At 43.4% G+C, this 22447-nt stretch overlaps 1 protein-coding gene across 10 annotated transcripts in view; it reads left to right on the top strand.

Annotated features, from left to right (window-relative positions):
• LRP1 (LDL receptor related protein 1) overlaps window positions 1–15645 on the top strand; it is a 313912-nt gene extending 298267 nt beyond the window's left edge. For 9 of the 10 annotated variants that reach the window (XM_032951130.2, XM_032951128.2, XM_032951126.2 and 6 more), the window contains 9 exons: window positions 535–708; window positions 2438–2599; window positions 3264–3438; window positions 6734–6826; window positions 9176–9289; window positions 10966–11039; window positions 11379–11469; window positions 12252–12396; window positions 13442–15645. In XM_032951130.2, the coding sequence (XP_032807021.1) occupies window positions 535–708; window positions 2438–2599; window positions 3264–3438; window positions 6734–6826; window positions 9176–9289; window positions 10966–11039; window positions 11379–11469; window positions 12252–12396; window positions 13442–13582 (1169 nt within the window). In that variant the 3' untranslated portion in view covers window positions 13583–15645. The remainder of the gene's footprint in view (window positions 1–534; window positions 709–2437; window positions 2600–3263; window positions 3439–6733; window positions 6827–9175; window positions 9290–10965; window positions 11040–11378; window positions 11470–12251; window positions 12397–13441) is intronic. The other variant, XM_032951131.2, reaches the window with a different exon arrangement.
• Window positions 15646–22447: the final 6802 nt, after the last annotated feature.

The following is a 22447-nucleotide window of genomic DNA, read 5'->3' as shown; positions in this document are numbered from 1 at the left end:
TGCATTAATTATCTCCTAAAACCATGACCATTCGCATTGCATTAGTGTGGCTGTGTGTGTGTGTGCGTGCGTGTGCTCAAATTGTGAGAAATTCAATTAAGGTACCGCAGTGCTTTTTGGAGAACACATTCATATGCACAACATCTCACAGTGATTTACTATTAGGCCTCTCGGAGCATTGTATGGATTTTCTTTTTGTTTAGAGGAATATTGACGTGTTGAAACTTGGGTCAATGTCTGCAATTTCTTAATGGGACAATAAAGCAGGAGATTGCATCTTACACTGAAAGCCATATATTTGTTATCAGCAGAAATTCCTTTAATTATACTTTTTTTTGCTTCTGTGCAGAGATAATGGTAAGAGGGGACCTTCTGTTGCTTAATAAAATCGCTTACCCAGTACATGCGTCTTGTCACAGAAATTAACAGCGTCTGAAACTGCTTCTGCGAATGTAAATGGATACATTTAATTAACAACTGACTTCGATTCTAATTTAAACATTGCGTGTTTGTGTTTTTTTTAATACACAACAGGATCCACCCCAGGGCCATGCACCCTTCCATGTCTCAATGGGGGCAGCTGCTTCTTGAACGAGCGTGGGCTCGCCAAGTGCAAGTGTCAACCCCGCTTCTCTGGCGAACGCTGCGAACTTGACCAGTGCAAGGAGTACTGCCAGAATGGGGGCACCTGCATGGCGTCTCCATCGGGTACGTTCATTACCCCGGTGTATGTCGGGTGGTTTGGGGGGAGGGGGATACGCTCCTGAGAAGCGCGGCGACAACGGCCGAAACGACGTCAATCAAAGCGATTTACAGGGGGAGGTGGGTGGGGGCAAAGGCCGAGAGGTGACGGATAACGGGAAACGACGGGCGGCGATGCCGTCAACGACGTGGGTGTGGGGTCGAGGCGACGCAAATCGGGTAACGGTGTTAATGGAGCGATGACGTGTTTGTAAAACGACGTAAAAGGGGAACACGTAAATTGGGGTGTCACTGTTCCTGTGTGTGAGCACGTGCACTCACGAGAAAATGCCTTGCCAGCACAGAGTGCCAGTCAGTGAATTGTGCTAACAATCCATAATAACTGTGGTCATAACCCTTTTCTGTCCCTCAATGCACACTTTTCAGTTTTTAGTCTACGTTTCGTCAATGGGCATGTTTCTAAACCATATATCCACAGCAGGTAGTGCACAGTGATTAAACACGTCCTTCTCTAGGCACAATGGCATAGCTACGTTTCATTATCAAGTTCTGCTTTTCAGAAACACTCCCACCTGCTCTCTTTCCTTGATTGTATATTTTAATCCATAGCACACACTCTTTGGTTCTATTTGGTAAAGTGAAATAGGTCAAAAATAAAACAACAAATCACGACGTTTCGGCCACAACACAAGTGGCCTTCATCAGGTGAAGGGACCAGACTGTCTCGAGGACTGTCTCGAGGACTGTCTCGAGGACTGTCTCGAGGACTGTCTCGAGGACTGTCTCGAGGACTGTCTCGAGGACTGTCTCGAGGACTGTCTCGAGGACTGTCTCGAGGACAGTCTGGTCCCTTCCATGATGAAGGCCGCTTGTGTTGTGGCCGAAACGTCGTGATTTTTGTTGTTTTATTTTTTACCTACGTGACTTTACCGAATAGAACCAAAGAGTATGGATCCTTGCAGTCACGAAAGCTTCAAATCTACCATTGCACATATTCAATAGCTGTGCCAAGTACACACACTCTGCTGTGTATTACAGCTGTATTCCTCTGACAATATATATACAAATATTTAACGAACCTATTGTATATCATCATTGGACCTCCATTGCCAGTACCAAAAGTATAATAATAGGATTTTTCCCCTTTTTTCTGGCAACAAAACTGAAACCTTTTTTTTCGAGGATTCATGTCTGCATTAACCACAATGCTTGCAGTCAAAATGCAAACAAAAAACACATTCTGATAATATATGCATTGTCTTTGAAACTGATTGGTCCACACCAGAGACGGCTTTCTTTAGAGCCTAGCCTCAATTGGTGCTCGACCAGATGACGCGAGAAGGCGTACAGCTCAAAGACAAATGCACTATCAAAGTAATGAGGGCTCGGGGTAAGCATCTAACATCATTGGACCTCCTTTGCCAGTACCAAAAGTAATATAATAAAAAAGGGGAAATACCCTATTATTATTGAACCTATTGTACCTGACCTTTGCTTAGCTTATCATTTATCATGAGCCCATCTTTTGCAGCCATCTCTCTATTTAACGCCGACGCTTCCCGCAGTCCGTGCCCGTTGTACATTGGCGTTTGAAAACTCAAACGTAAAACAACGTGACAACGTCGCTCTCGCTCTCTCTCTCTCTCTCCAGTGCCTTAACTTCAATAACCTCAAGAGAATGTGACGGGAGACCCTTTGCCTCCACGTGTGTTCTCATTCCGCCATCTGCCACCAGGAATGCCCACCTGCCGTTGCCCCAACCGCTTCACGGGGGCACAGTGCGAGCGCAAGGTTTGCGACGGCTACTGCCTCAATGGCGGCGCCTGCAGTGTCAATGCTGGGAATCAGCCCGTCTGCCGCTGCACCGATGCCTACAAGGGAGACAGATGCCAGAGCAGTGAGTCGGGCACCGTTCTGTAATTGCACCCGGCCAAAGACCTTGCTTGCCATCGTTCCATTTTGCTTGCTTAATTAGTCGTGCGAGCAGCATTTGATTGCGGGTTGTTGTGACTGTTGCTGTTTTTTTTTCTTTTCTGCTGGCCCTAGGTGTGTAAATCGCACGTGCGCGTGTGTGTAAATGGAGTGCTTTGGAGGTTAGGATTGGTGGTGGGTTAAGCCGTGTGGCTTCAGCGGTATGCAGGGGAAATGGGCTCGCCTAATAGACCTTATGCAATTTACCGGCGTCACATTGCTTATGATTTAATGTTCTCTCTGATGTGGCACGCACTGCGTAAATCCCCCACACTTGTACCAGATGTCATGAAAATCTGAATAAAATGTTGAACATTTGGAATTCACGCCAGTCTAAGAGCAGAAGGCTATGTTTTCCAGAGTAGGGGAAGAAATCTCGCCATGTGGTTTTACACAATTATATAATGTGTTTATTCTAATTTGGCAAATTTAACTTTTTAACACCCAAGATCTCATCTGGAGTGCACAACCCAGCCCGTAGTAACGACCGCTCCTGTAGTGGCTGCTACCGGCTGGCACACAACCCCTCCTGTGTACCGACCGGGTTGGAGAGATGTGACCCGGTTATACCCTCCTGTGCGTGTTTGCAGCGCTGTGCGACAACTACTGCATGAACGGTGGCGTGTGCTCCTTCGCCAAGGATGGCTCGCCGCTATGCGCCTGCCACCCGCGCTTCCTGGGCACGCGCTGCGACACCGACCGCTGTGGGCACTGTCCTGGAGGGCAGTGCGAGCTGGGTCCTGGGGCCGGGGATGTCCGGTGCAAGTGAGTGAACAGGATACAGGCCAGCTGCATACTCGAAAAAATGGCACTTTCTAAACCATTGCCATTCATACATTATATATACTTTTGCACTTGAACGAAAAAGGTTCATAGCACCCTCCTTCCGAGTCACTCACTCGCAACAGTCGATGCCTCATGAAACAGAGGCCCATGTCCATCGCGATCTGATGCAGTGAGGTGTGACGCGGCCAGGGTATGACAGGCCAGGGTGTGACAGGGCCAGGGTGTGACAGGGCCAGGGTGTGACAGGGCCAGGGTGTGACGAGGCCAGGGTGTGACAGGGCCAGGGTGTGACAGGGCCAGGGTGTGACGAGGCCAGGGTGCGACGCGGCCAGTTGTGACAGGGCCAGGGTGCGACAGGGCCAGGGTGCGACGAGGCCAGGGTGTGACAGGGCCAGTTGTGACGAGGCCAGGGTGTGACGAGGCCAGGGTGTGACGAGGCCAGGGTGTGACAGGGCCAGTTGTGACGAGGCCAGGGTGTGACGAGGCCAGGGTGTGACGAGGCCAGGGTGTGACAGGGCCAGTTGTGACGAGGCCAGGGTGTGACAGGGCCAGGGTGTGACAGGGCCAGGGTGTGACGAGGCCAGGGTGTGACGTGGCCAGGGTGTGACAGGGCCAGTTGTGACGAGGCCAGGGTGTGACAGGGCCAGGGTGTGACGTGGCCAGGGTGTGACAGGGCCAGGGTGTGACAGGGCCAGGGTGTGACAGGGCCAGGGTGTGACGTGGCCAGGGTGTGACAGGGCCAGGGTGTGACAGGGCCAGGGTGTGACGTGGCCAGGGTGTGACCGAGGCCATTTGTGACAGGGCCAGGGTGCGACAGGGCCAGGGTGTGACGTGGCCAGGGTGCGACGAGGCCAGGGTGTGACAGGGCCAGTTGTGACGAGGCCAGGGTGTGACGTGGCCAGGGTGTGACGAGGCCAGGGTGTGACAGGGCCAGGGTGTGACGTGGCCAGGGTGTGACGAGGCCAGGGTGTGACAGGGCCAGGGTGTGACGTGGCCAGGGTGTGACAGGGCCAGTTGTGACAGGGCCCGCCTTGTTGGACGCTTCCCATTGCCACTTGGTCTCACAGAGCTGTCGGGTGCCATGGGCCACGGTGTTCTCCAGCTCTTTATCACCTCTCTGGGATCACAAGGTTGATGTTTCTGAGGTCGAGCTATGCCGTTATTGTGTTGTTTGTCACAAAGTCGATCTAGCGGACTCGGTAATTTCATCGCATATAAATGTCGTTATCACAATAGTCAGTTTTCGTTGTCCTGTTTACATAATCACATTTGTCTTTGCCCACGATCATCATTGTCACCATCATCTCAATATTCAGGAGGACATGGTCATTTGTGACATTGTGGCTTTTTTATGGTGGGGATGATTGGCACAGAGCTGACAATCTAGGGTGCGTATATTCATCACCATTGGGAGGGTTGTGAGTTCAGGACCTCCATTTTGCCCTGCTACGGGCTAAAATGGGTAACAGGGCTTGCAATTGAAAGAATATACACGTCAAGTTACAACACGTTGCATTGCAGTAGAACTTGATAGCTAATCAAAGACAAGGTATCCTTGTGCCAGGGAGAAATATCCCACTCTCTTGGATGGCTTAGAGCATTCAAGTAGAACCCTTACATATCCTTGCATGGGAATCCATGAAACTGGCTAACATCATAGTATGTTGCCTGTGTAAAGCCTTAAAAAAAGCTTTTCATAAGAATTCAAATGCAGTATAAACACTAATTTATGGGCCACGCATATCGTTACAATGACAATATTATGATTGTACATAAGTGATCATCGTAACACCCTCTTATTCAGCCTCCTTTTTTTACATTTTCTTACACTAAACATTTAATCAAATTATCCTGTAAAACATCCTGCCAGATGCACCACTTTTGTGACTCACTAATTCATGTGCACTTAGTGAGCAATAAAATTACACTTAATGCGTAAGTGCTCATAACGACAATGTAAATCTTTACTATGTTTTACCTGCCACAAACTCGTCTCGGCACAAGTGGACAAATAAAGTGAGTCATTTTAATATGAGCAGCATTGTAGCTTACGGTGATGTGCATGCCTCGACATTTGCAGCTTCACATAACCGCAAATGACAAGTGAAGCCTGCCCTCTTTGGCAGAAAACAAATTACTATTCCCCAAGAGATATACGACATATACGTTCTTTGTGCAATCTATTTTGCTCAGATTGGGCATTTTAATAGGCATGTTGGAGCGGTAAAAACTTTCCATCATGGCGTTTTGAAATGACGCTCACATTATTATTTATTTTTCACCACAATATAATCATTCATTACAATGCGATTTATCTTCATCCACATTAGTTTGTGGGAAAATGGGACTTGGAAATTAATGTGAGGTTGGTGAAGCACACCTATCATCGAGCGCTTTGTCGAGGCAAGGTTTTGTGGATCACAGATGTGTCTTAACTCCTAATATGGCTAATGGGTTTGTGAACCTATCTGTGAGCGTGTTTGTGTTATCTTCTCGTGCTTGGCGTTTCCAGTTTCCTCCCAGATGAGACACTCATTTTAAAAAAATAGAAATGAACAAACATCCTTCGTGCAGTAACCTCCTCAAGGTCCCGTGTGACTGTATGAGGCTTTTATAGATAGATGAATAATTGTTAGTGTTATCATTATTTGGTGAAACTGTATTCATTATATTTGCCTTACGTTTATTGTATTGCATCTGGGAGAAAATTGAAGTTCCTGGAGAAAGCTCTTCATGTGAGGCTATAACACTTAATAGGTGCACACAATTTTGTTCACAAGCCTACTTGCTGTACTGCCATCGCTTGGTCAACTAACAGCCCAGGTCTACAACACCGAGTATTCCTACTACGTAGGAGTTTGCGGTTGTCCTGCATAGCTCTCCGGTGTGTTCATTGTACCACGCGTTGGCATGATGTCCGACGTTTCACTGCACATGCTTGGAGAGCCCCCGTTCAATCACTGGAGAAAGCTCCCAGCACACGGGGCGAAACGTCGGACACAGTGCCGAACAACGCGCGCGGCACAACCCGAAAACACATGGCAGAGCTTGAAATGCCTGGCGTTCCAATACAAATAGGAATCGGACTTAGTCATGCTTGGCTTCTGAGATCTGACGAGATCAGGTGCTTTCAGGCGCATTTGGTCGTAGGCATTATTAGCACCTTCAATTAGCACGGTTGACTACGCACGGTGCGAGAAAGAAGTTCAACATACGTACGTGCATTATTTTTTTGTCGATCCTGTGCGAGCTCATTCTTCCCCGGTGTGTGCAGCTGCACGGGACCAGCCTGCAGCAGGTGCCTGGAGTTCTGCTATAACGGAGGTCTGTGCTTCTGGGACTCTGTCGCAGGACGCCCTGCATGCCAGTGAGTTTTGTCCACCCCTCTTGCAGCACCACCGCAGACACGCGTGACGCGCAGACTCTTGTGGTGGTCGATGCACGCTCAAACACGTCTCCGACAATTTGAAAGATCAAAAACAGATCGCGGATTAACTGGTAGCGTTAATTATTTAAGTGGCAGAAATCTATCGGTGGACAGTTGCGAATAATTTGTAATTGTTGTTATAGTCTTCCATCCAACTTATCACAATTGAAATATTACATGGGGTTCATAGAGTTGGATGATTTCTCAAGTATTTTGTTATTTGCTAGATAGTGGATTGAAAATCCTTTGCCTAATGTTATCACACATCTTAGGTGCCAGTTAATTTAAATGTGGATAAAATCTGGCATATGTCTTTGTCATTCCATGGACAGACAAAACATGGGTGTGAACTATTTCGATCAAGCAATTAAAATGAACAATACTTAAAAAAAAAGTTTACGTGAAACACTGAACACATGCCAGTTATTTTTGTGTGCCCTATGTCCTCTATACCACATTTTAAAACATATATTGCAGATAAATTGAAAACATTTCTTTCCTGATTTTGATCTTGGAAATTCAGCCCATAAAATTAATACACTTCCAAATGAGAATTTCCCTTCTCCCATCGTGCATGCAACTCTGCAGATTCACTTGGGCTCCATCAGTGGCTTATGACTCCAGGATGAGAAGGCATTAGAATTTGTTTCGGTTACGACATATTAACTGTATGATTAAGTGTAATGCAATGCCAATGGATAATATTACAGCTTGAGTTATATATATACATTATACTTGAGTCATGAGGCACGATAGCATAGCTCATTATCATTCAAAATTACTTATTTATCAGCTTTAAATCACCACGATAATGCATTAATATATATGCTGCCTGAATTACTTTGGTCATATTTTTTTTTATCTTTCATCATATTCTCATGATATGGATGTGAAATACTGCCATCCAGCATTTTTTTTCATTTTATATTTAATATTTGTGGACTAAAACTCTTCCATAAAGCATCCTGCATGCTTTAAACTCTATATTCACTGACGTAACACTGTCATGCTTAACGATCACCAATTCTTTCTCATACTAACAAAGAAAAATGTGCAATTTGTTGCCCAAATAGAGCAGTCTTGTGCATAACTCACAATGCAGATGAAGTTTAACTCATTAGGGTTAATATTTTTTTTTCCTCATTGTATCTAATTGGTGTATTCATTTTGCTAGCAGCCTTTTAACACTTGTATTTATAAATAAATACACTCGATTGCAATATGCACATATCCTACTCGTACATTATGGATACACCATTATACTTTTGTGCATACATAATTTCATAATTTGCCACTCGATGATGACATCATATTCACATGCACACACACGAAGGATGACTGGACGTCCTTGATGGTATTAAATAGAACATGGATATTTTACCGTCAGGAAAACCCATCACAGCAGAATGAATGTACATTCAGAAGTATGTGTTACTTAAATTGAAAGCTATATATTTTTATTCATGTACAGCAAAATGCAGCGTTCATTGTCATCCATGACCAATTTTACCCTCAAGGACTACCAGGACACACTTCTATTTGAATACGTCACCTTTCATTGTGTCTAATGCACATTGCACCGTGTTTGGTAACCTAAGTAGGTAATAAATATTCAGAGTACATAGGCATCAGAAATATGGCGCTGCTAGCAAAGTGCACTTGTTGCATGCAGTTTCACAAGGACGGCTGCACATATGCATGCCAGTCCTCTCCTCTGCAGACCCTTAGCATCATTCCACTTTTGCCAGGGTCTGCAATGGGACAAGGATATTGACATTCGTGCATTCATTTGAAAAACGATTATGAAGCATCACTTTGTATATTCAAACTTTCCTTATGCAACACATATCCAGAGATCGTTACATTCGGTGGGCACAGGAGGAAGGGCCACTTGATTTTCACGCAGAAGACTGTTCTGGAATGGCAGCCTCGGGTTACATTTATTTGGCACTATAAACTAAATTTTAGTGGCCCGTTAGTGCTTTTCACAGTCCTAGTTGTGTCACTTGAAAGGTATGGGTTTGATCACGATTGTTATCATGGATATGCTAAAGTTCTAGCTCAGTTTGCGACTACTAATTTGATGGACATGGGAAAGCACCCTGATGTTATGGAAGCACGACCATTAATATGCCACTGTTCACAATTAGCTGTTGGCCAGTATATCCAATGCTTACTGAATAGACTGGGGATGAGGTTGAGACACAGGGATAGATAGAAAGAAAAAGAGATAATTATAATATGGGCCACCATCCATTGATCCGAGTGCCTTGTGGTGCGGCTCCGCAGATGTGCGGCGGGGTTCAAAGGTCTGCGATGTGACCAGAAAGTGAACCCCTGTGATTTCTTCTGCCAAAATCGCGGGGCTTGCGTGCTAAGTGCCCTTAACGAGCCCATGTGCAAGTAGGTCCAGGATGCTGCCACAAAGAGCACTCCTTTGTTACCCCCCTACTCTCCGTATACATGTCCCATGCGTGGCGCCGTCTTGTCCGGTGCTTTGTGGCCTCTTTGTGTCCCGCATGTGCAGCATCAGTGGCCGGGTGAAATATGTCCCCTTGTGTCAGTGATGTGGTTGACGAATCAAGGAAAGCGTTCGTGGAAGCTGATGAAAAAAAGGACGAAATTGTTCCCCACCTTTTGGTCTTTCTGCGCGGAGTGAAAAGCACGTACGGTGCCCGTGCAGCCTGGGTGGCCAAGCATCCTTTTTTAATGACGGGTTGAATTTTTAAAGCCCCTGCTTAGTGATTGAGTGTTCTTCCGTTTGGGGCGAGTGAGCACATTACTCCGTGGTAACACAGTCGCTGCAAAAATAGCACCGATGCGTTAAACGATGGGAGGCGGGGGGGGGGGAAATCGGACGTTAGAGCTGATGGGTCTTGTCACGTGTTTTTAACGCGCCTGTGAACTAAACAAACAGCTTGATTCGCACTCACAAGCAATGATTCCGTGACCCAATAATGCGTGTGTAAATATAGATGAGCATGCGTTGGTATCCCCCCCCCCCCATTGAAGTCATGCTTGAGCACTGCGGCTGTGTCTCCCACGATGAGCTGACGAGCTTGAAACGGAGAACCTCGCTCACCTTGTTTGAATTTGGTATTCATTTGGGCCACAAAACAGCTCGGTGGTTTTGCCGCCCGTGAACGCACGGCAGTCGACTAACGTGGTTTTTCGTACGTAATTGGATGAGAACGAAACAATACTGGAGCTTGGAGTCAAATTGCCGCCATGGGTTGTCTTAGCTGATTTACAGCATAGGCAGAGCATGATAAATGTGCAAAATGTGAATTATTATACTTATTTTATGCAATCAAAATGTGAATTATTGTTATACTTACTTTTATGCAATCAAAATGAGATGCCAGTTGTAAAGTAATGTTTGTGGTAAAGTTTACTGTGACCTCCATGTTTATATATGAAGGAAGCAAAGAGACAATATATTTTCTCAGATTACATTCTCTTGTAAAGAAAATAGTATGCATAGTTCATATCTTATTAGTGGTGTTTTTCTTATTTAATTTAAATACATTTTAGTTTCCCACGACATGCAGTAATTTTCAAAACGTTTTATTATTCAGTGGCAATAATGACAGTGGTTTTCAAATCATCCACCCACTGCGTTGTGTTCTTGCCAAAATGAACGAACTCATGTTGAGATAATATTTCAGAACAAGTTATAATGGTTAAGAATGTATTCGGCCAAAAAATATCATGTGTTCTGTAGCATCACTGACACAATAACATGTTTTATGCCCTTGCATTTTGACCGGACTCCCCATGTCATAGAGACTGAAAATTTGGTATGCTTGGGATGAATGCACGCTTTGCTTTTGTGACAATTCTTCATGTATGTAGTGAAAAATACCCGCCACACTTCATTCTGTTTGTCTTGCAATTTCGTCATGTAATTTTTTTTATATGTACACATTTATACGTTCATTCTCACCACTGTTGTGTTTTGGCCTCTGATTCTTTTTTTTTTAAATGTCAGTAGTGAGTGTGCAAAGCTTAAGCTGTGCAAGAAATAGAAAGTGCGTGATAAGTTAATGAAATGATTCTCATGGCTGACATATTTCCAGGTGCCAGCCAGGCTGGGAGGGCAGCCAGTGTGAACGAAATTCTCCAAATAGGTCCACGAGCCCGGACGAAGGAAGTAAGTGTTTTGTGTTACCGTCACGCTATTGTGTTTCTCTTCGTGTACGCACTGTGTCACAGCACGTCCATTATGAATAGGAACTCGTGTTACTTGAGAAAGGGACTGCTATGAATGTGCAACTAATGATTGATATCGATTATCCTACATCACATTTTCTGTTACGCTGTGTTCAAGTTTAATGCAGCACTTTTAAGCCGGCAAGATAGATGCTCAAGATTGATGTGCTGTTCTGTCATGGACATCGCGTCACTTCTGTGTCTCGCAATCAATGGTGTAGCCAAGCTGCACTTACAAGCTTAAAGTGTGCCATGCATTAAGTCTTCCTCTCTTCCACAGAAACGCTATCAGTGGTGGTGCCCCTGGTTCTGCTTGCCCTGATTATTGTCAGTGTCGTCGCGTTCTTCTGCTACAGGAGAAGAGTAAAAGGGTACGAAGATGGTTCTCTGTAATTTTCACAAAGTGAGGCGACCGTGATAGTGCTAGATTTTTCGGCTTGATTGCCAGATAGTCATTTACAATTTGTTTAAGATATCCTTTGATTATGGTCTCAGCGTGTGCACTGCCCGACGGATATAAAAGGTGTGTTCAATGACATCACATTGATAGAACAATTGAAATAATAATCAGCCAAGGTCAATCCACTGTTGGGAAGACAATTGTGGCACTAAAAGCCAAATATCCTAAATTCAAATCTCTCCGTGTATCTCTGGTTGTGCTTTATAAAGAGATATGTCACAGACACTGAAGGACAATGTATGATAGAGAACATTTTAAATTAATGCAAGCAATTATTACAATGTTAATCATAACCAAAGGGTAGACAATATGGCATGCTTGTTGAAATTATAAATTACTCGTATTTCTTAACTCACATGTTTTAAAATGCATTCAAAGTTTCACTGTTCCTCACCTACCTCAAACCATATCATACACTGAACTCTGTTTCGGATCTTCCATCGTTAGTTGTTCAGCATTAACACAGAATCATCTTCCAAGCGAATTTCCGACATTGACAATGTTAGAAACAAAAGCATCGGTTTATTGACGTTCGTTTTTCTTTAACGGCTCGTGGTTCGGCAGCGTCACGCACAGGACGATCACAAATTAATACGTTAAATTATTAAGTGCACTGGCCTCACCCGTGGTGCGACGGAAAAGGACCGTTCACTCTGCCGTGCTAATCCACTGCATGTGTTGCGCATGCGGCAGAGCCAAAGGGTTCCAGCACCAGCGCATGACGAACGGAGCGATGAATGTGGAGATCGGTAATCCCACCTACAACATGTTTGAGGGCGAAGCTGAGGATGATGTTGGTGAACTGCTCGATGCCGACTTTACCCTCGATCCTGACAAGGTGAGCGCTTGGACCAACCTTCCCTGGCAAAGCGGCCGCACTGCATTGTTGTTGTTTGATTGGAAAACAAAATCCAGGCGGTTCTCCTGCATCCCAATGCATGTGGTCAGCGTCATTGGTTTATATAATCATTGGTGTTCATTGGAGGTGTAACGACGTGTAGAGTCGTCAATTCACATTGATTCTTAAGTTCACGATATGTGTTCAAAGTTATTCAATTTGTGTACTTTGTATGCAATAGGTGCATGTGATTTCCGCAACCACTCGTGGCTGCTACATTCACCACTAAGGTTAATCAAGTAGATTCGTTTTACAGCATTGTAACCCTGAATCACAACAAATAAATATAATAGCTGGGGGAGGGTGGTGGAATTGTTACTTCTACTATTCAATATTTACGATTTTTTTCTCTCATTCAGATATATTTTCATCATTTATTATTGTATATTATTGATCTCAGGCCTACATTCACCGTGCTTGTTTGGTGTGTTTACTTTGAACATATGTGTGTGTGTGTGTGTTTTAGTTAAATCTAGCATATCCCTTACCTCTGCCTGGTGATGTATTACTCTGTCAAGAATGTAGAGCTTTTAGAGATGACTTTGTAATTTGATGTCACTGGAGAAAAATGTAATATCAAATGGCCCACACTTAGTTAGGGGATCTTGCAGTGGTGTAATCGGTTGACACACTTGACTCGCAATCCAGATGTTGCTGATTTGATCTTCTGGTGCAGAAGTTAAAACAATAGGCAAGGCTCTTAAATCCACCCACCTCTGTTCACCCAGCACCCATGCAACCTGTTGATCGGCAGATTGTATGGGTGGGATTAAAATGTGGGTGTTCCCACATGTCCTAAGATGTTTGGCCAGCATTAAAGAGTGGGCCAACATATCCTCTGGAGGGACTCCCTAGAGCTAAGTCTTGTGGAGGCCCTCTGACCATAACTGTCTGGAGCAAACAATTGCATGGCTGCAACCTTGCTTTGCCTTTTATGTGAAACGTTAACCATGTTTCTACGGTGATATCTATTCCTTGGTCACAGCCGACAAACTTCACAAACCCGGTTTACGCTTCTCTATACCTGGATGGGCCCAGCAGCCGGAATTCGCTGGGAAGCACGGATGAGAAGAAGGAATTGCTTTCCAAGAGTCCTGAGGAAGAGCTTGCAGAGGCCCTGGCGTAGCCCACATGCCTGCCAGCCACAGCAAAACCCCGCTGGGCCACGACACAATTGTTTTCTACTACACTGTACAAAATGTACAAAGCCAGAACTACTTTTGTATGTGAATGCAGTATTATGAAGATGCTGAAATGATCATGATGACGATGATGAGGTTTTACTTTTGATTTTGTTTTTTTTTAGTTTTATTATTTTGTTTTATTGGCACTACCTCTATATGCTTTTTTTTTGGTTAGTTATTATTTTGGCTGACCCTTTTGTACAGGCAGTGTTACGGTTAGGATAGGGGACACAATAGGCGATGTGTGATTTTACACCTGTTTGCAGATGGGGCTGTGGTGAGGTTTATTTGGATACAGCAAGTCACTGAAGGATATGTTGCAAAGCCAGAAGCTTAGGAAACCAATTGAATGTCATTTTACTTGGATGTACTATTTTTGAGGTAAGTAGCCAAAAGGGATATTTTATTGTACACGATGCTTAGAAATACAACAAAAAACATAAAACATGCACACACCAGATACAATGCATACATTTGAAATACATGGAAAAGGAAATATTTTACTCAATTATATGTTAAGGCTTGCAATGAATTTTAAGCTAAATATCCTGCTAAAATTATGGAAATTGAACATTATTGCTTATTGTACTTACTATAGTACTTTTTAAGGTACGATGAATCATATTGAATTTTAGATTTACATACACGTTTTTATTTTTTAAGGCTGCTCTGTATTATTGCAATCATTCCATCGTTTTGTTCTATTTTGAGTTTTGCTTTGGATAAACGTAAAGAAGATAGAGCTTGCAAGTTTCTACATTCACAGTAAAGAAAAAAATATCAGTACATAAACTGCCATGCTGCTGCATAAGTAAAATATAGGATCATATTCGATTCAAGATTGAGTTCCACGTTTGCCAAAAGTTGAATTAATTTAGTAGCCTTTCGGGTTTGAAAGTATATTTATAGCTTGGAATAGTAATAGATTTTAAATACATTTTATGTAACTGTATGTAAACACATTCTGTACATGTGTAACTACAGAAGATGTGCCCCTGAACAAAGCATTATTCAGATGTACAATATAAATGCAAGCTTGTGTTTTCTTTTTTCCCCACTTTGCTGCTTCGTGAAATCAATCTTTTAACACAGAGCATCAAATTGCATTCTTAATATCGGCTGCTGAGTGCTGAGGGCACTGCCTTACATTTTACATGTATGCAGTGCACTGCATGTCTTCAGTTACGGTAGTTTTATATATATAAAAATTATAATCATGTAAATGTACATCATATTTTTGTTAAAGCAGACATGAACATAATGTATTGTTGAAAATGTTTACAAATTTTTTTTTTCCTAGAGATGATCAAATTTGAATGCGATGAGAAAGTGGTGTTGAGTTACTGCACAGTTATGTGGCTGGCGGTTGGAAAATGATGATGTTGTACTGGGTTCTGTTGGGGATTTTAAAAGAGCTTGGGAGAATGAAAAAAACAAGTTTTAAAATTAAGTTCATTTTAATTTAGCCAAATGAATTTGCAATGAACGTCCTTTAACATTGTAATAAGTTAAAAAAAATCATACTAAACCACACGGTGTCTGTGTTCTTTATTGCCCCGGAAGACAATTTTGTCAACGTTTTAAGTTTGCTCGATATTTTATTTATTACCTTCAGTTATAGTATATACACAGTATATTCACGCATACACATTTTACAAACACATTACCATAAATTGTTAATTATATAAGCTCTCCAGATCGTACATGAGTTGTGATGTAACTTTCTTCCTACATGTTGTAAGGGTACAGGTGATATTTTTGTGGTTCAGTTAAAAGATTGAGCCACGAATACGAATCAGCATATCAATACATTGAAAAAAAATCATATCTTTCAAACTATATAAAATTAACTTCTTGCAATAAACAATTTTAATGTTTTTAAGACTTGTATTTATGACACATCGATGAAAAGCATAATGGATGCAACAATAGTTAAGGTACAGTGATAAGTCATAAAATGCATATTCCATACAAATTGAACTCAATAAAATGTTATTTCTCAAAATTCATTGGTGCCGATTTGAACCTCTATCTGGAAGGGCTCTTTGGACATATGCCAAATCCAAAAAGGCAACAAACTTATGAAATGTCCTTTAAATCAAGTGTCCCACTAGGTGGCGCGTACAATGCATGGCACGTTACACAAATGAGATTCCGAGAACCTGGGCGGCAGTGAAGGTGCAAGGAGTAGAGAAGGAATTTCAATGCATATTCTTTGGTTCTTTCGGTAAAGTCACGTAGATGAAAAATAATGAAAATAATAAAATGAAAATAACTACAATAACTAAATTTTAGTTATTTTCATTTTATTATTTTCAATTATATATTTTTTTTTCATCTACGTGACTTTACCGAAAGAACCAAAGAGTATGGATCCTTGCAGTCACTAAAACTTCAAATCTAGAATTAACTTCAATGCAGTATAATATCTGGGAACTCCACAGTCCAGTATTTAACACGCCGAACTATTGACGAAGACCACATAGTTTCGGTGTTCAAAGTTGCTGGTTTACAAATACTTGCAGACCGAGAAAATAACGAAGCTTAAACGAAGGTGTGATTCATTTGTCACATTTTAAGAAACATCCGCTTCGTACAGCCTCATCTAGGCTTGGACAAAATCGTGTTGGCAAACCTCATCTATTTGTACGAATGACGAGGGAACTTTGGGAATGGTAGGGAGATTACCCCCCTTTTTTAAAATGCACGTGTTTTATGCAATGTAGCAAAATGTAGGCAGGCATATATGCACACACAAGTCAAGACTAAATGAAAAAAATATAACCATTTGAATACATGAGTATTACACCACTTGTTTTTTTTATGTATATATATAAAACTTAAAGCCGGCACGTTCCTCGGACGTGTCCATCCGTTCTTCCCTGCAGTCAGCCTGGACACTTTTTTTTTTAGATCAAAATAAGGGGTCTCAATGTGCTGGCGGGATGGCAGCAAGAGCAGCGGTTTTATTTTCACTGCTGCATGAAGGTCTCCCCATGCCTTCGCCGTATCTTAAGGTGGCTGTGATTCCACAATCGATGTATTTCACAATCCGCCTTCACAAACACGTTTTGCTTGACTTTCATTTGGTTCACGCTAAAATGGACTCAAACGTTAGAGGCGTCCACCGAGCAGTACAATGATGTAAATAACTCCATGCTCGGGTGTCGAGATGGAAAAAAAACAACCCAGTGGAGTAAACGGATAATGTTCAACTGTGAGACTTAAAGGGTATGTGGGTAATGCTGATCTGTCAGTAAGCACCTTGGCTGAGATATGACAGCTTCGTGTCGTTTAAGGCACTGCGGCTGTACACTGGGGTTTTAATGTGAGCATCCCCGAAACAAAGTTGATGGCAGTAGTTCGGGATTGCATCCTGTGCACCGGTATTACAGGCGTCAAATAATCCGTGAGAATGCATAGACATCTTTATTCTGGTCGTGGAGAACTTTGCGCCTTTAGCAATGCAATGTTAATAACACAAAAGGTTGTGCGAAGGAAATCAAAGGACATGATGCATAAGCAGGGTAGGTTTTGATGGACTCGACAAACTGCTTTGGAAGAGTGTAAATGTTAACGTCAACATGGATATTTGAGGCAGGAGTATGGATCTCGGAAATGGACTTGCACAAAGCAGCTTGAAACTAAATGTATATGCATTTGGATGCAGGTGGATGTAGAAGATGCTAGGAACTACATGGCAGGATAGGTTTAGCAACATGGCAGTTAAGAATAGAACGTGGCATCAAACGAGATGGCATGGGTAGGATGTGCGTAGGATGGAGAAGGGCAGGTTACTGAACCAGGCGTTGGGGTAGCATCCAGGGGTCAGTAACCCAGGCACCAAGAGCCACGTGATGGGATGGTTTTGGCTTTGAGAAAACCTTGAAATTAGTCTTGGTGATTCTTGGTTCTTTCGGTAAAGTCACGTAGAAGGGAAACAATACAATAATAAAAAAATATTTAAAAAATCAAATTCTCACGACGTTTCGACTTTACCGAAAGAACCAAGAATATGAATCCCTGCAGTCACGAAAGCTTTAACTCAAAATTTTGTCTTGGTGAGTTATGTGTTGTGGAAAGAGACCCTGGGTCTGAGTATATGAAGAAGTGCCCGATGAGAAACTGCTGTCGCAGTGTTCTTTACTAATTTTCAGAGGGGTGCCCACTTTTCCCCAATAAGACATCAGCGAGGTGAAGGACGCCACATTTTAACCCATTGAAGTTGGAAGCACGATGAGGGTGTTTTCACATTTGTGTATTGTCAGGGGCCGCCAGTGGCCCGTGGGGCCTTGCTATCGAATGGCATGAGAATTGCATAGCAATGCGGCTGGGTACAAAGTGTGATTAAAGTCACTACAAGAAAGTCGTACAACAATGTTAATGTGAATGCAATGCTGTTAAATGTTTCCCCATTGCGAGCATAACGGTTGAATGGGGTTTGTTGAAACTGGAAACGCGAGGTCTAAAAAAAAGACTGGTCAGAGATCCCCTGTCCATTGACAATTTAGTATTTAAATGTTGAGATGCTTTGCATGACATTGATGGGAGCCACCTATTCTCGCAGCCTGACTTGCAGTGGCCCTAGCTCACTCGCTCTATGCGCTAATGAGAAGCTCTGCACCTTTCATATATGATTTTATATATGTGGGTGTGTACGCTATCGTATATGAAAAGGACAAGCGTCCACTTCCATTGCGTCGAGAGTCAGTTACACTTCAGTGCTTAATAAATTTAAATCTTTATCCTTGTGGGGCTAAACTTGAATTTATAAAAAAATATATATTATCCCTGAAAGTGGGTAGGTCTACGTTTCCCCCTACATCCTTCGCAGTAAACGTCCAAAACATTTCATGAAATACATTATTACGCTTGTTTACCCAGGCAGGCCTCAACTACTCCCGGAGGTTATTGCTAAGTTTTCGCAGCAGGGGCAAAATGATTGCAACGGAGATTCTTAATTGAGTAATTAAGCGGGCAATTTTTAAAATTTGGCAGGTATGGGCCATGAGGCCGGCACATAGTGCCCTCGTCTTGAGAATAATATGACCGAACCTTTCACGTCCACTGTGATGCCGAAGGTGCGATTTTTTTTACAATACACATCACAGTATTAATTGGGGCGGCCTCTGGATTTGAACCATGAACCTCTGCGAATGCGCTGCCGCTGCTCCGTGTCGCCGACGTATACATCAGTGTGTATGCACGTATGTATGGTGAACTTCTTTCGCACCGCACGTAGCCAAACGTGCTAATCGGAGGTACGTAAAGAAGATCGGGTGCATAAGAAACAAGTGTTGATAGCCTACTCCTGAAATAATTAACCAACAACATTAGTTTATCGCACCCTTGGAGCTGGTTCCATTCGACTACAGTGAGGGAAAAAGTATTTGATCCCCTGCTGATTTTGTACGTTTGCCCACTGACAAAGAAATGATCAGTCTATAATTGTAATGGTAGGTTTATTTGAACAGTGAGAGACAGAATAACAACAAAAAATCCAGAAAAACGCATATCAAAAATGTTATAAATTGATTTGCATTTTAATGAGGGAAATAAGTATTTGACCCCTCTGCAAAACATGACTCAGTAGTTGGTGGCAAAACCCTTGTTGGCAATCACAGAGGTCAGACGTTTCTTGTCGTTGGCCACCAGGTTTGCACACATCTCAGGAGGGATTTTGTCCCACTCTTCTTTGCAGATCTTCTCCAAGTCATTAAGGTTTCGAGGCTGATGTTTGGCAACTCGAACCTTTAGCTCCCTCCACAGATTTTCTATGGGATTAAGGTTTGGAGACTGGCTAGGCTACTCCAGGACCTTAGTGTGTTTCTTCTTGAGCCACTCCTTTGTTGCCTTGGCCGTGTGTTTTGGGTCATTGTCATGCTGGAATGCCCATCCACAACCCATTTTCAATGCCCTGGCTGAGGGAAGGAGGTTCTCACCCAAGATTTGACGGTACATGGCCCCGTCCATCGTCCCTTTGATGCGGTGAAGTTTTCCTGTCCCCTTGGCAGAAAAACACCCCCAAAGCATAATGTTTCCACCTCCATGTTTGACGGTGGAGATGGTGTTCTTGGGGTCATAGGCAGCATTCCTCCTCCTCCAAACACGGCGAGTTGAGTTGATGCCAAAGAGCTCCATTTTGGTCTCATCTGACCACAACACTTTCACCCAGTTGTCCTCTGAATCATTCAAATGTTCATTGGCAAACTTCAGACGGGCATGTATATGTGCTTTCTTGAGCAGGAGGACCTTGCGGGCGCTGCAGGATTTCAGTCCTTCACGGCGTAGTGTGTTACCAATTGTTTTCTTGGTGACTATGGTCCCAGCTGCCTTGAGGTCATTGACAAGATCCTCCCGTGTAGTTCTGGGCTAATTCCTCACCGTTCTTATGATCATTGCAACTCCACGAGGTGAGAACTTGCATGGAGCCCCAGGCCGAGGGAGATTGACAGTTCTATTGTGTTTCTTCCATTTACGAATAATCGCACCAACTGTTGTCACCTTCTCACCAAGCTGCTTGGCAATGGTCTTGTAGCCCATTCCAGCCTTGTGTAGGTCTACAATCTTGTCGCTGACATCCTTGGAGAGCTCTTTGGTCTTGGCCATGGTGGAGAGTTTGGAATCTGATTGATTGCTTCTGTGGACAGGTGTCTTTTATACAGGTGTAGAGGTGTTAACTACACGCTGTTGCGTAACCTGCGTTGCCACCAGGGCAGTGCAGCATTACCCCTGGGTACAACGGTTGGGGTCAGTCGAGGTGAAACGGATCGTGGCCAGGATTTGGTGCGAACCAATCAGACGGTTCCACGTGGGAATGTATGATTGGTTCTACCTGGCCACGAAGGGGTATAAGACGGGTGACCCAACGGACCTCGGGGAGTTCTCTCCCTGCACGAAGATAGAAGACTGGGCTGAAGCCTAGCTAGGACCCTGGACCAGCCTTTCAGCCCTTCTAAGGGCTAAGGCTCGGCATACCCAGTGGTCAGGACCCACCGGGCCAGCGGTGGGTCAGATAGCCTCCCCTAGGTCCTAGCCGGAGGACTAGGATAGCGGTAGACGTGTGAGTCCCGCCAAGTCGGAGGTTGTACCTCCTTAGGTATCAAGGAGGTTAGCGGTAGACGTGTGAGTCCCGCCAGGTCCGGAGGCTGTACCTCCCTAGGGTATCGGGTGAGGGGACCGAATATCCCTCTGTGTGTGTTAAGCGTTGTATAAGGAAATAATACAATAAACAGAGTGTGCCTCCTAAAGAAGTCTGGTCGTCCTTACAACACTACACAGGTAACAAGCTGAGATTAGGAGCACTCCCTTTAAGAGTGTGCTCCTAATCTCAGCTCGTTATGTGTATAAAAGACACCTGGGAGCCAGAAATCTTTCTGATTGAGAGGGGGTCAAATACTTATTTCCCTCATTAAAATGCAAATCAATTTATAAAATTTTTGACATGCGTTTTTCTGTATTTTTTTGTTATTCCGTCTCTCACTCTTCAAATAAACCTACCATTAAAATTATAGACTGATAATTTTTTTGTCAGTGGGCAAACGTACAAAATCAGCAGGGGATCAAATACTTTTTCCCCTTACTGTATATTCTCAAAATGTCTGTGTGTGTTCCCTTTGGGCATATACTAGAGGCTATAGGCCTTCAGTGAAAATTACTAACATTTATATTAGCAACTGCATATACATCAGTTGGTAAGGATTAAGTACTTAAAAAAACGATAAATTATGAATACCAGGTGTTGTACTACATTTGCCATGACTGAATCATAAAGCCTTTTTGGGAATTTTCCGATGCCCTATTAGCAATGACCAGTGATCACTTAAAAATGAGCCGATATATAATACTCCGTGTGATGGAGGTCTTGGCGACCATCAGACTATGTACTTTTAAATGCATAATGTTAATATTGTAAAAGAGGGTGGGAAATAATAGTGTACATGGCGAAGCTAGATAAAAAAAAATATACATAAATATCGCAGCTTACATGAACTCAATTGCACATACAATCTCGTGGGCAAATGCATTGAGGCGGTCTTAAACATAAACCAGGGCCTTGGCATGGATTAAGTCATGCGTGACAGCGCACAGAGACCCATTGGCACTTGAGAGATTGAATCCGGATTTTATAGTCAAACAGTATTACAACAAAAAAAATTCGCAGAAAAGTATCCTTTACAATGAGTATTAACGACTGACATTCTGGTAATCTGCAGCAGCTGTGTCGCCTGCTTAGCCCCTGGCTCTAAACATACGGTGCACATGCGCCGATTTGAAACACAAAACTCTCGCAAGCATTAAGTGTAAATCCGAATCGTTCCATTACTTTTTTTTTAGCGATAACTATAAAATGGTGATACGCAGCGTGACCATGCGTGCACTGCCCTGGTTGAGTTGAGACACTGACAAGAGTGGCATATTGCATCGTAAAGCGATAACCAGACCCAAAGTGAGTAAATGTTTGTAATACACGCGGCGCCTCAACACGCACAAATAACCAACACCACCACACCGAGGTTCGAACCCCCCCCCCCACACACACTAATTACACCGCGCCCGATACTTTTGTACTAAAGCTTATTAACGGCGCGTTTAAAGAAAAACCCTGTGTGACCCCGAGCAAATGTTCAACGAGCAGCGCGAAACCTATCGCTCCCCAATCCCTGGGGTGTTTACTCACCTCACAGACGCACTCTGTTTCTGTTTGCGCGTAGTCACTTTAAGATGTTTTTCTTGTTCATGTTTTTGTGTTTTTTATTTGTTGCGGTTGCACCCGATTCAAGAAGCCGAATGGCTCACAGGGGCTA

This window comes from Petromyzon marinus, chromosome 10 (genome assembly GCF_048934315.1).
Source record: "Petromyzon marinus isolate PM22_M1 ecotype Great Lakes invasive population chromosome 10, UKy_Petmar_22M1.pri1.0, whole genome shotgun sequence".
NCBI lineage: Eukaryota > Metazoa > Chordata > Hyperoartia > Petromyzontiformes > Petromyzontidae > Petromyzon > Petromyzon marinus.
This window is presented reverse-complemented; position numbering and strand designations above follow the sequence as displayed.